The 14,534-nt window shown below is 41.1% G+C and overlaps 1 protein-coding gene across 10 annotated transcripts in view; it reads right to left on the bottom strand.

The window, feature by feature from the left end:
• The window catches only part of ntng1a (netrin g1a), a 303,494-nt gene that overhangs the window by 89,663 nt on the left and 199,297 nt on the right, over positions 1–14,534 (bottom strand). For all 10 annotated transcript variants that reach the window (XM_044176497.1, XM_044176495.1, XM_044176496.1 and 7 more), the window contains one exon: positions 5,755–6,430. In XM_044176497.1, coding sequence (XP_044032432.1) covers positions 5,755–6,003 — 249 coding nt within the window. In that variant the 5' untranslated portion in view covers positions 6,004–6,430. The remainder of the gene's footprint in view (positions 1–5,754; positions 6,431–14,534) is intronic.

The raw sequence follows: 14,534 nt of genomic DNA, 5'->3' as shown, positions 1-14,534 counted from the left end.
AACATGTTGTGGCTATATTACCATCATGAGTACTGCTTGTGTTCTGGGAATCTCTGAAAGGGATGATGAACAATGCAGCATCTAATAACAAGGTCATACAAAAAAGGAGTAGTTTCATAAACAAAAATTAAACTGGACCATGAGGCAAAAATGTAACCCTGGCAAAGGTCAACAAAAACACTTTAAAGCTGAGGTAAAATCAACAAACAAAACCTAGAATTCCACATTAGGCTTCTCTCTCACTACAGAGAAGTGAGTAGCACTGTTAGCATAGCATTTAAACTGGAATGTACCATCTGCTCAGGTAAGCACTGGGGTGAATTAAACAGGTACAAGTATTAAAAAATTGTACGACAACAACAAAAATAAAGACTTAAGATACTTAAATATTTTTGACATCTAAAGTTAGCTATAAACTCACACACAAGGGCACACAAGAGTGCTTCAAATTTAAGTGTCACCTATTGTTTTACGATTTCTTCACTTGACAGTGCCCAGTCACTGCTGAGGGATTAGAACTACGCACACCTATTTTCACTGTCACTAAACGAGCAGATGATCAGCGACATCACATGCAGAACAAAAGAGACACCTGACATCTGATCTTCACCACAGTAGTTTTAACCTTTTAACAGTTCACAGCCTTGTGTAACAAAAATAAAACTACACCACAACAGCCTTGTGTTGTTTGTGAAATATTAGCTGGTTAATTGGCAAAACTCAGGGCTGAAATTATGTAACAAAAACCTGATAATGTTGGGCCTAAAACAGGGAAAAAGGCATTTCACAGGGCTCTTAAATGTCTGAACTAAATTGTTGTCAATTCATCTTTGATGTATCTTCCTGCGATACATCGCTCTATTTTATTAAGCTCACAGGTACTGCATGGTATGTTGCACCATCCATTAACCATATATACTATACTGTATAGCATTTTCTGCAAATGGTATACAGTACGACCCAAACCATTCCCAACATCATTATATAGCAGTTTAAGTCAAACTCAGGGATTTAAACATAACTTTGACGGAAAAATTAAAATATGTTCCATACGGCTTAAATTAAATACCACATGCTCCACTATGGCTACCTTTACTGCTCATCCAGCATTGCTCATGGTTAAAGAAGGGCCAAAAGTGTATCATAGTACTTTTCTCATTAGCAAAGCAGAATAGAATAATTAAGACACTATTTGTGAGCTACCTTCTCTTCTCATCGCAAAGCTTTAATGACCTTTCATTGAGGCTAAAATGAAAAGAAAAGCCACATGCTGCAGCACCTTTTTAATAATCCCTTCGTTTCCTCACTTAGATTTGATTGGCTATGAAATGCACCGGCCTGCCGGGACTCAGGTTTCAGCATTCATCAGCGTTTCCTGGTTGTAAATTGATGGCACAAATAGAGACATACAGTACTTGCATTGGAATGCATAAGGACATCCACACACACACACACACACACACACATATACACACAAGTATGGTTTTCAAGTGTAGTATAAATTATGGAGTTACACCTAGAAAGGAGGTTCTTCTATGTTTAATGCCATGTGCGTCAAAGAAGACCCAACCCATGCAAGGTTGTGCTGGTTGATAAGTTGTGTGTTGGAGTAACTGAGTGGATGTTACTCCAGTTTAAACCTCTGCAGTAGAGTAGATGAAACACTGATCATTCCCTTGAGAGTCCTTCTATGGTACGGGAGCCAGATATAGAGAAAGCACAACTACAACTCAGTTTAATCTACATTGCATTTACTATTTTGTAACTTGTTTATGTTTTTAAGGTTGGAGGTTTTCAGAATATACAATACTCACAGCTGTCAATTAGTCTTTTTGGACAAGCTGGTTAACGAGAATCAGCTTCTTCTGCAACCATTTTTGTGTGAAGTCAAAGCTGCTCTCCTGAATCCTGTACAAACTCAATCATCAACTGGTTGGGGCTCTGCGACCTGTCCAGGCTTTTAAAGGCCAGTCTGAGTCTAACTGGAGGGGACAGTGAAATCTCATATGATGGCAGATTTGTGTGCCAGAGTTCATTGAATGCCAGCTTATTGCTATCGAAAAGGTCACTGGGCTAGAAGGAGAATAAAAAGCCTTTACTGGGGAGAGTGGGGTGTGTATGAGTGCACGTATGTATGTATGTATGTGTGTGTGTGTGTATGTGTGTGTGTGTGTGTGGGGGGTGAAGGCCGCAACCTGAGATAACCACACTCATAAGCGCCACGCCTTCGAGCTGCTGCATCTCTCTCTGTCTCTGTCTGCTCTCGTCAGGCTTTGGTGTCTGTTACCTTCAGCACTCCAGGAAGCAGACACAAGACTTTAAAATACACCCGCCTCTACGAGCGCAAAATCAATTACCAGAGAGATGAAATTCTCCGATAACGCGGCCTAATGATAATTGCCCCGAATATGCAATGATCTGACTCACGATACAAACCACTATTGGCATTGCAGCAGCATATTGGCAGCCAGAGTAGCTGGAATATCAATGATAATTGTTCCGATGTTGATTTGGAGCCACGTTACTGCCTGGGGTAAACATAAACCAATTGCAGAGAATTGGACTCTATGGTAGGCAGCAGGGGTCTGGTTTCACTGATGTTTGTGTGATTTGTGATGAGTACAGTACAGTAGAGAGGAAATGGTTATGTGGGAGCTAACCACTGCCTGTTTAATTGAAGCACATTGACTGCCGGAGACATGAGGGCGACAGCGCGGCACAAATTCCCACTAATTCATTAAGTGATCATCAGACTGTTAAAAGGCTGGCAACAATAATAATAAACTCAGTTTCAACTGTGCATCCAGGAATAGAACGGCTCCACTGAAGCATCAGACACGGATGACCGCTGTTCATCCAGGATTCATCCGCTTTATCCACAAACACAGCCGCTGCAAAGCAAATACGAGACACACTTCAGGTTCAAGTGTGGATCAATTGGAGGTCACGGGGCCACCCAGAGGGAGACGGAGGGTGACCCCATTTTGACGATGACCTCCCAGATATGGCATCCTACTCCCTCAACCCCCCACCCCAAGCTCCCCTTTGCCTTCAACCAACCTTGGCCGATCACAGGAGTCAGCATTTTTCAAAAGTGCCTGAGAGATGTTGGGCTGAATAATGTGTCCTATGAATAAAACACATTAGCTACAAAACATGTTGAATTATTCACATTTCAGAGCCTCCATCCCGCCCCATGCAGGAGATATTAGTTCTTCAGTCACCGTATGCTTTGCACATAGTCCTCTGAGTCTCTGTCTCCCCATTGTTCGCTCCCACTCGCTTCTCTCTTGATCATTCGCTCACTGTCTCTGTCATCTGTATTTTGTTAATCCGTCTCTGTTCCTCTCTCTCTCCTCAGCTGACTTTCTGCTGATGGCGACTGTCTATTTATACTCCTCAAGTTACTACTTTTCCTGGAACATCTCACTATTTATCTAAAGAGCTCTTGAAGCTGTTGAGGAGTGCATTTGTTCTGAGAGAATCTTTGATGACTTGGTAACACACAACGGGCCCAAAATGAATTCATCATTTAGTGTTAATCTGAGGCGACCAGCTGTGAGTTTCAAAGTGAAAAGGACCCGGAATAAGGAGGAGGGCGGTTTGCTAATTAAATACTTGACCTAATATGCATCTTTTGCTCATTTAATTTTCAACTCCTCCAGGAATTTGTGATTTTCATGATTGCAATGTAATTTGCAGAATCAACAGCACCGCATGAACTTCAAAGGGTAAACCAATCAACCAATCACTGCTTTTTATTGTGCTGTTTAAATATAAAATCCCTCTTATCCTACAAAATATCACTTTTAAGTCATCACAATTTTACTATTGTGCAAGAATGTGGAACCCTTTATCAACAAGTTGATCATGGTTCAGCAACCTTTACATTCTCTTTTTGTGACATTAAACAGAAAAAAAAAGTTAATTGGTTCATTATTATTTAATTTTTAAGTTTTTCGTCATAAAACAACTAAGAAAAACACAATAAGAAAATAAGTTTATTGTTGCAATTCTTATCATACACAAAACACAATTTGGATTCCTTCTCTCTTTGATATATTCAGCACAATGATGATTTAGCCTGTTGTCATGAAATATTCTTTTGGAAGCATATCTGTTTTGCATTGGAAATATTACATTATGTTTCTGGTTTGTTTGGAAACATAACTAAGAGGCTACAGCCATGCTACCGGCTATGTGAGGCTGTGCTCAGGCACAGTGGTGCTTTGAGCTAAATGTTAACATTAGCCTGGTCACAGTGACAATGCTAACATGCAGGTATAAGGTTGCTACCATGGCTACCATGTTCACCATCTTAGTTTAGCATGTTAGAATGCTAACAATTTCTTATTAGAACTAAACACAAAGTACAGCTGAGGCTGATGGGAATGCCATTAGTTTTGCAGGTATTTGGTCATAAACCAAAGTATTAGACAATTTAAAATTTTGACCTGATGATGGCGCTGGAGGAAAAGTTAGGTGATTACCAAAGTTATTAAATTTCATCCTGAGGGAGATATACATGTTTGTACCAAATTTCAAGGCAATCTATCTGGCAGCTGTCAAGACATTTCACTGAAAACCACAAATGTCAACCTCATTTTGGTGCTAGACGAAAAGTCAAGGGATCCCCAAAGTCAGTAGGATTCATCCTCTGGGTACCTTGATTGTATGCACACAATTTCATAGCTGTCCAGCCAGCAGTTGGAGACATTTATGTCCGGACCAAAGTGGTGGACTGAGAGACTGAGAGACCGACTGACCGACCGACAGACTGACATCGCCATCCATAGAGCCACTTTGCTAGCATGGCTGAAAAACTAGAGATAGAACTGAGTTGTTAGCAGGGGCACTGACAACCACTGTGGTTGAAGAGACACAAGACTTGCACCACCTACTTTATCTCAAAGTTTAACACCAGAAAATCGGACACAGATGGACACAGATTCATTTCTCACAGGAAGGAAAAATATGCAGAAATGGAAAGCAACAGTCGCCGAGGCAAAAAGTGTCACTGGATTTCCCAAATAAACATTTTAAGGGTGAAAAATGACAATACGGACCAATAATGAATGCTGACAATGAATATTATTATGTTCGGCCAGTGTGTTTGAGTAAAAAGGCAAAGCAATGAACACTTACAGTACTGTATGGGCAAAGGTGTTGCTAAACGTGAGAAAAACAAAAGATGTGTATTGGCTTTAAATAGTGCTCCACATGCTATTGTATTTTTAGTCCACCTGTGCACTATTTCACCCAGAGATTGTTTGAATCTTTAGGCCACTCACTCATCCAACTCTGCAAAAAGACACACATTGATGAAACAGAAAAGCTGTGCTGGGACATCTTTTTACTTTGAAATCACAACGACTGAGGGAACTGTATTTTAACGTGAGGTGAGTATGTGTGTTTTCATTGGTAAAGTCACATTATACGGTGTTTTCTGCAAGTAAACAGCATCAACAGCACATCAGACAGTGTTTGCAGTGCACACCGAGAACCAGCTCTCTAAACAGCAGAACATGACGTCAATGGGCACCAAACCTCTATTTCTTCAGCCACAGCTACGTACAGTATCTGAGTCACACAGGCTTTGAAAGTGTCTGTCACGGCTGTGAGGTCAGAACAAGTCGAGTAGATACATAATACACAGACACAGATAAGAAAGCTGCCTTGGTCTATTTTTTACTAGTTGTACAAGTTTTATAAAGGGAAGATTTTGAGGTTTTCTTCACTTTTGCATGTACTCACCAGGGCACAGTATGTCTCTGGAGGGTCTCCACAGGTGATGTTGGGGGGATCCAGAGTAACCTTCAGGTACTGGGTCATGTCTGCTGCCTCTGGCTGGCAGGCCATGTAGTCCCAGGTTAAGCCTTCGTCTGAGTAAATTTGGGACTTGCACACATCGTAGTGGCCCCATGCTGCAGGGTAGTGCTGCATGGCCGCCTGGCAAAGACCGGTCCACAGCGCCTGCAGCGTCAACGCAAAATGGAAACGCATGGCTCGTCCTCTCTCAGCTCCTTCTTAAAAGAGCTGTATCTCCTTCTGAAGGTGTGCAAACAAGGATCCCTCTTCTTCTTCCACTTACTACAACTCACTCAGCTGGAGTGAGGAGGCATGCCAAACTCCCCTCAGGTGGAGCGAGGGTCAGTTTAGAAGTGTCTTGTTGTTTTTCAATACTATTTCTGTCTCTTTCAGGCTTCAGGAGGGGTGGATAACTACGAGGGATGGTGAGATTACCAGCCCATTGAGAAGATAAGAGGAGAGGATCGAGGGAGGGAGGAGGATGGCGGAGGAGAAGGAGGAGGAAGAGGGGGGAGGCGAGAAGGAGATAGCCCTCTGACACGCTGATAGGAAGATGACTGACAGGTCTCCTCAGCTCGCCTGGCTGTCAATCATGGTCCTCGTCCTGCGAAGTGATCTGGCACTGCAGAGAAACGAGAAACAGAAGAAGGGGGGATGGATATACCTTCCTTATGGGAATAGAATTTGACAGTGAGAGAACATTAGCTGGCGCCATGGCATTGGTGAAAGGTGTATGTGTGAACAGAAAGTTGGATGGGTGCTAGATAGGACAACAAACACCAACATGACACCCCTATCAAAACACAGAAAATCAGTAAGTGAGGCCATCCGGGTGAATTGGATCCCGCTGCTTTCACACCAAACCTTCATCTCACTCAAAAGTATCAAGCTTACAGTGTTACAGCTTTCCCCATTGCCTCACACTCCTCACACCCTTCACAGCATGAGCTGGAATGATAAGAGTATACATCAAGATCAAAAAAGATGAGGAAACATCATGTTTTATGCAATCATGGTCATCTAGTACCTACGATATTTTGATTTCTATCTTCACTTGATCTGATGGTGCTGTATTAATCATACATAGTGAGCAGTACTGTAAGGTGCTCCACCTAATGTTGTAAATTGAGTGTAAATTTCAATTTCAATTTACTAATTCCATGACGAGAAATATGACACTTTCATATTGTAGAGTTTATTTGCTGAAAGGCGTTGATGAGAGCGGTGAGAGGGAACCAAAACAGTGAAGTTTTGGGCTGTAAAACCAAAACAACGAGTTGAATGATGCTAAAAAAGAAGTCGAGCTGAGAGGAACTGTAGAGCTGATGATAATAATTATCTGTGGGTTCATCACTACGAGCAACACCTTACACATTACACACAGTCATTTGATCCATATAGCAGCTTTAATTCACTTTTTACTAGAGTGAAAAAGTGAAAATACTAACACTAGAATTTCACTTAACCAGGATAAAGTGAGCCACTCTTACTTGATAGAGACTATACACTTTACAATTTAGGATAAAAACAGTCATGTTAACATAAATACCTTGTGACTAGTGCTGCTTTCAAGTTTCTTCTCTTAAGTGGTAGAGCTGCCCATAGTAGGAGACACTGCACTATATCCCACTCAGTGATTTACTTTCCAGGCTACATAGCATCCATTTATATCTGACAACCATTGTGGGCCGTGGCCTCACTTTTCCTTTTGTCTAAAGTTTTTGTATTAAAACACCTATTTAAACATAGCTGGGCATCAGGCTTGCAAACATTCAACCCTGCTGTCTCTTTTTTCTCCTACTGCTCCTTTCGTTGGCTACAATATGTATATTCAGAAACAGTCTATGTTTTTCCTTTTCTTTATTTTGTTTTTGAATTGACCTTCTTTTAAATTAGGCTATCTACAACTTGCCTATACCTTGATGTCTTTCTAGCCAGAAGCACAGCAGTAAACCGGTTGGCCGAACCCATGGATACAGGTATGCGAAGGTTTCCCGGCTTCAAACAGCAGCCGAACTGCAGGTGATTGATGGAGACCAGAATCAATACTCGGAGACAGGAGGGACAGACTGGTAGACATTTTAGTGCTGCTCAATCAGTCAGCTGAGTCAGTGTGTGTGTGCTGACCAGAACACCTTCCGGTCATCAGTGATCAATTAGCAGCTACAGTGTGCAAAAATGGTGTTATTGACACACACACATTGCTAAGTAATTCAAATGTTCATTTATCATTAAAAAGCTGCACTATCGAGCACAAGCTGTGACAGAATGACAAGGTGACACACGTGTAATGTGAGAGTGTGAGAAAGACAATATGTGAAAAACAATATATTGTATATACAGTAGGAGATGTATTCACATTTAACAGTCTACCTGAGGCCTGAAGACGTATTAAAACAACTGCACACCTTCCAGATGTTTCACTACATTACAGAGACTATGATAAGATGTACAGATGTGGAGATTTGACATACAGATGAAAGGACACTACTGAAAAACTACAATGTGAAGGCACATTTGGCATGGTTTCACATGTATTTATAGGAATGTGAAAATATTTTTATTTGCCTCTTCAAGATTTAAATTTGTTGAACCAAAGTATAGTAGATTTACATCCGCATCTGATATTTTCACACTGTGAAAAGTTTCCGTTTGTGTACATTTGCTTTAAAACTACTGGAATCAAGATGATGTAGGCAGAAAAACTTGGTAAAGGGGAGGTATTCAAAAACATCAACAGAAATAAGCATTATCCACAGATCAGGTTGAAACTGGGATAAGATGTTATACAAGATGGTTGAGAAAGACAAAGTAAAATCGGTGCAAAAAAATAATAATACAAGAGCAAGTACTACAAGTCAGAGGAAGGAGGAAGAGGTTAATGGGGGAAAGAAATGAAGCACCTTAAATGTAAAATGTAAGAATGTCAATGGGGGAGATGTCAGCAGGTGAGAAAGCAGCCAATTATCCAGAGGAACTCTTGGCACCGAGCTCCCTGTTCCCATTAAGCGACATAATATTACCGTGTTAAGGAGGAGACCAAAGAGATGACCGGAAAATGTCTGCGTGTGTGTAAAAAGTGTGTGTGAGCGTCACGTGCAACCTCTGGATAAAGAGAGGTTCAAGTCATGGGTAATGAGACAACAAGCGCCGGCGAGGCTTCGATAACAAGCAATAGAGATCACAAAAGCGGGGTCGTTATCGCTCTACCATCCTGGACACAGCGGCCCCTTCCTCTCATTACTCCCTGCTTATAACCCTCCGCTGCCCAAAGGAGATGAGGTGAGGGAGAGAAAAGGAGAAGCAGATGGAAGAAGTATGGATGTGCATTTTAAGCGAGAATGAGGTTTATTTTAGGGCAGGTCTGTTCCTCCAACCATCGATCAAGGTCTGAGGACATCAGAGGAGGCACGCTCACAGGAAGTCTGAAATTCTTCCTTCTACAGGAATTTATATTGCATGGTTGGCACTTACAGCAACAGTGGGAGGTCGCTGGGTGTGAGGGAGGGTGACCGCCAGAAAAACTATTTTGGTATAAAAAAATAAAATGGGTTTTTTTTCTGGACGATTGCAAATCGAAATGCTTATAATGTACATTAATGTGCCTGGTCACAACACCTTTTATCAGTGACATTACCTGTAGTGTTTTAGTAGGAATAACTTAAAATATGTGAAAAAGTCAGATATAAAAAAAATGGAGATATAAGAAATTTTAATATAAAAAAATCAAAGCTGACATTACAACAACAAAGTTGAGTAAACCAAAATGTCATTCACCTGCGTATGAGGGTGATAAACTATTAGAAACAAAATTACCTTCACACTAAAAAAAATGGTGCTAAAAGTAGCCAAAAGTTCTTAATCATAGGAGAACCGCTTTTGGTGCTATATAGAACCATTGGAGGTGCCATACAGCACAATATTGCTTCAACAAAAATGGTGCTAAACGGTGGCCAACAGTGGCTCGAAATCATAGCGAACCTCAAAACGTATATCTCTAGATATTATCTTGAGTTTCGTTGAGAACCGCTCATGCACTGACAGCACGCACCTGCACACTGATAGGTGTGCGCAGGGTTTGGTTTTAAGCCTACTTTGCCCATGACTTTGCCTGGGGTGCGTTCAGCCCTGACAAAACATAGAAAAGCGTTTTTTTTTTTTGTTTTTTTTTAAACGGCAATGGTGGTGCGTTGAACACCCTGTTGTGTTGTGCAAGCGCACTGCACTGCCTTTTTAATACGGCTGTGTTTATATACACGGCGCTGCTGATTGGCTAACACCTCTGACACGCCCAACAAATGAGAGAAAATGTACTTTAAAGCCTGTTGCATGCCCTTTCACCCCGAAACCGTATTGAACGTGTCCCTGGCTATGTGCTCTGGTCAAAAATAGTTCCGGGTAAAAACACATTTTAAATACACAGCTGTGATAAAGTGCAACAAGCTTCCAACTGAGATTTGTTTCCAGAGTAAAGTTTAGTAGGACATGTAGGCTATTAATAAGCTACTTATGGATTATGAAAAGTGTAGGATTGTTTTGTAGGTCTACAATTTGTGTGTATGCCTGTTGTGTTTTAATTAGAAATTTGGGCAGGCCCCATATTTATTAGCATAAATATTGTATTGTGCATAGTGATGAGAATGTTGTAGTTGTTGATGATGAATTAATATTTTTATGCTGTGTGGATTTGTCCCTATGTCCTGCATGTGACATTGAAGGCCACATTGCAAATAAGTACTTAAGACTTGAATGCAGTGCCCTACTAGGGGGACCTTGAAATGATAGTAAATTGATAGTAAAAAAAACTTTACTTACAGAATGCTTTAATCACAAAACATCAGGACATAAGCATTCCAATTATTGGACAAAATAAATAACACATTGCGGTAAAGGAGCAGTGTGTAGGATTTAGTGGCATCTAGTGGTGAAATTGCAGTTTGCAACCACTTGAATACCGCTGGCTAGTGATGCGGTCAGGGTTTTTTCAAACTTTTTTTCAAAAACACAACAGGCCCTATCTAGAGCCAGTGTTTGGTTTGTCCGGTCTGGGCTACTGTAGAAACATGGCGGCCTCCGTGGAGGGGGACCCGCTCCCTCTGTAGATGTGAAGGGCTTATTCTAAGGTAATGAAAACACAACGATTCTTATTTTCAGGTGATTATACACTAATGAAAACACACTTGTGAATATTATCGCCATGTTCTGCAAATAGAGCCCCCTAAATCTTACACACTGAACCTTTAATATATGAATATAATGATACCCTTTTTATTGAAGTTTGTGACATAATTTCAGGGAGAAGCACATGAGTATTCAACTGACCTCCTAAACACCTCCTACTGTCGAGCCTTCTATCCGCTTACTTTCATTCAAAGACTGCAGCCAATCACCATGTCTTATTTTTCTCTCATCCACCAACCGTATTCCTCCTCCCACAGAATTGCAACTCACAGCTCTCAGTATGCAAGCTTTCTTGTTGCATCCCACCACCACCCCATTCCCCTCCTTAGATTTCTGATGTGTTAGGTTACGACCTCAGGTTGATATCACCCTGCTGCATACCAGCCAAACCAGCTTTCATTTAATCCTACCTCAATGATCATCATCATCATGACAATAATCCATTCAATGTCAACTGATAACAAGAAGCTCAAACTTTCTGTAAATGTCACATCTACTCTCATATGTTTGCTATTGCTTTGTTGAAGACTACTACAAAGGCAAAGGCTGTTTTTGAATCACTTTTATGCTTTTCTGAGGTCAAACAGAATAAGCTGGACTAACTGCAGTGGAGTGTGTACAAATGGAGCTGCAATGATGAGGCAGGCATATCTCCTTTGGGGGCCCTGGACAATTTCTTCAGACATTGGCAAAAAGGTTGAGAACCACTGCTTTAATGTGTTATCCTCAGGAAATACACTGTATTCTAATGTAGTTTTTTTATTCTTTCCCCAACTAAACTAAACTAAGCTGAATAAGTAAAGAACCTCTAAAGAACCACACAGGGGCTTAAACAGGTTCTGTGGTGCTATATAGCACCTCAGCCACCCCAAAGAACCACCAATTTTCTCTGTGTTAAAGATCCCCCCCAGAACAATAAATAAAAAAATCTGCTTTCAATAATCATTTGTGCTGATATGGTTTTTCCACAAAAATTCTTAAAATTACATCTACTCTCTCTCCCTCATTGAAAATGCAGAACGTATGAATATGCAAATGTTTTTTTTTCTACTGGACACAAGACTGATTTAACTACTACTACAGTGTACGTTCACTGGAGGCTTCAAGTTTCACATCACACTTGTATAATTTGCATACTGGACCATGACTGGCTTCCAAGCTAGTTGTGATGTCACAAAAACTGGTGAGCACAGAGAAACTTCCCTCGCTGCAGCAGATGAATGTGAAAACAAACTGCACATGCATCATTCTGCACAGTGAAGGTCAAACAAGAGAAGTAACAGTAAGAAAAACACATTTTGCTGTGTGTGTGTGTGGGGGGCTTTAGATATAGATATGAAATATGGAGATAATATAAAAAGTAAAAGCAGCAAGAGGGAAATAAAAGTGGTTTCTACTTTTTAAAGATATTTACAAAAGGAACGTTTTAACAATCAACTGAAGATACAGAAAAGTTAAGTAGCCAAAATGTCATTCTTCTATGTATGCTGGTAGTAAACCATTAAAATACTTTAATATGCAACATTTCAGTGTACAGTTAAGTGTCTCGTGGTCACCTAATTAATTTTCCCCAATCTACAAAGAATATTTATGGTGTAAACACTGGATATTTGAATGTTTTGTCTGTCTGAAAATAATCCTATTTAAAAACAGCCAAATGAATACTAGAAAAAAAGGGTTAAAAAAAAATCAGTGATTGACTGATTGACTGATTGATTTTACACAACACATGAATCTTTCACAAGGCCTGGTCGACCCGGGAGGGGGTTTGTTTGAGTTGTGAGTTCATACCACCCACCCAAACAGCCACCCATGCACCCGACCACTCGCCCGTCTCTGGGGCTGAGAAAGAGCCCACGGTGTCCGCTTCCATTTCATCCCCCGGGGCCTCTCGAGCATTACTGAGTGTTTCTCCAAATCACAAGGGAGATGTTATGCGCATGTCCCCAGAGCCGCTCTTTACTACCAGTGGGAGTCACTTATAAATCATGCCTCATCAAATGAACAAATGTCCTTCATATATCCAGCTCTTCTTTCTCACTTTGACCCTAAAACTTCTGCAGGTGTACATGTCGTCCAGGGTAAGTAATTAACTTCTTACTCAAAGCACATTTGGAACCTTTTTAGTGGCAATTTTATCAAACTGCAAAATCATACCTTTTTATTTCAATTTGGCAGTTTTGACCCACAGTGTTCCTCCTTCTGTCCCCAACCACTTCATCTCAATTTTTGCCCGTATTGATCATTTTATTCTTTGGTTTGTTTTGACCAGGGGTTTGTGTGGGTTCAGCATTTTCTCCTGCTGCTGGCTGTGTGGTGCCAACATTTTCAGCTTCTCCAGACTGTATTTTTCAGTCTTTCTTTGATCAAAAAGGCCCAATTTTTTTCTCAGCCAGGACACACTGGAAAGAATTGTCAGGTCATAATCTCGCAGTACTTACACACCTGCCTGAATATTTAACAATTCAACAAATTATAAATGTCTCATAATTTCAAAAATGTCCACTTTAGCTCTAAAGGATATGCTCAGCCCAGAGTAAGGTGGAGTAATTACAAGGTTACCACTGTTGTCCGGGCTATTTTTCCCCCTTTCATTTTTAATTTCACGCATTTTATGCACTTTCAAGGGCAATTTCTGACCCTGCTTCTGTCCTGTCTCTACCTACTTTCATCTTTTCTGACTACCTGTTTCATATTCCCCACCAGTTCCTTACTAAAAGAGAAGCACGAGCGCAGGAGACAGAAGGGCAGAAAGACAGGAGGGCGGACAGTCAGAAACAGATGAAAGATAGAAAGATAGGCAAAGATAGAAGCCGGCCTGGCTTCAGAAAAAAAAAAGCCTCCTGCCTGCTCTCCATGCTCCACTCACCAGATTTCTCTGCCTGCCTTTCCAGAATCCCTAATCTTGCCTGTTAACAACCTGCCAATAGGGCCTCTGTCCTCATGAATAAACATATGGCGAGTGGAGCATGGTCCTGCAAACATGACAGCCAGCGTTGCCGTGCAACAGCGAGCACGCCCATAACGCATCCCTGGGGCTTGCCTCCGAGTCAGCCCATCACTTAGCGCTCTTTTCCACTTCTTAAAATGTTGCCGCCTTCAATCGGCAGGCTTATGATCTTTTAATAATGACGACAGGCAGCAAATGGGTGGAGTGCTGACAGCTGGTTAAGTGACTGTGTGTTGGTGATGGGTGGGCAGCCTCAGAAGGAATCAAAGCTGTGGCTTTGCCCTAGGGTTAGACAAATAGTTTGGCAGTTTCAGTTGGCCACAACTGGGCGTATTGTATTGGGGCTTGTTTTCTGGTGTGATAAATTATTACCTGTGTGTGAAACCTGCATGAGTTAAAAATGTGAGCCATAACAAGTGTCTCACCCTGAAAGAAATTGAAAAATGAAAAACAATAATTACGAAGAATCCCTGAAAAGGCTACATTAGTGCTGGCTTTTAAAAAAGCCATGCTGAGGTAATCATTCCTTTAACAGGACGTGGCTGCAGCCTCTCCTCAAATCCAGACAGGTCAGGCCTCTGAAGGCAAGCAAGTC

Source organism: Siniperca chuatsi, linkage group LG19 (assembly GCF_020085105.1).
Source record: "Siniperca chuatsi isolate FFG_IHB_CAS linkage group LG19, ASM2008510v1, whole genome shotgun sequence".
NCBI classification, from domain to species: Eukaryota; Metazoa; Chordata; class Actinopteri; order Centrarchiformes; family Sinipercidae; genus Siniperca; species Siniperca chuatsi.
Note: the sequence above shows the minus strand (reverse complement) of the source record. Positions and strands in the feature narration are given on the sequence as shown.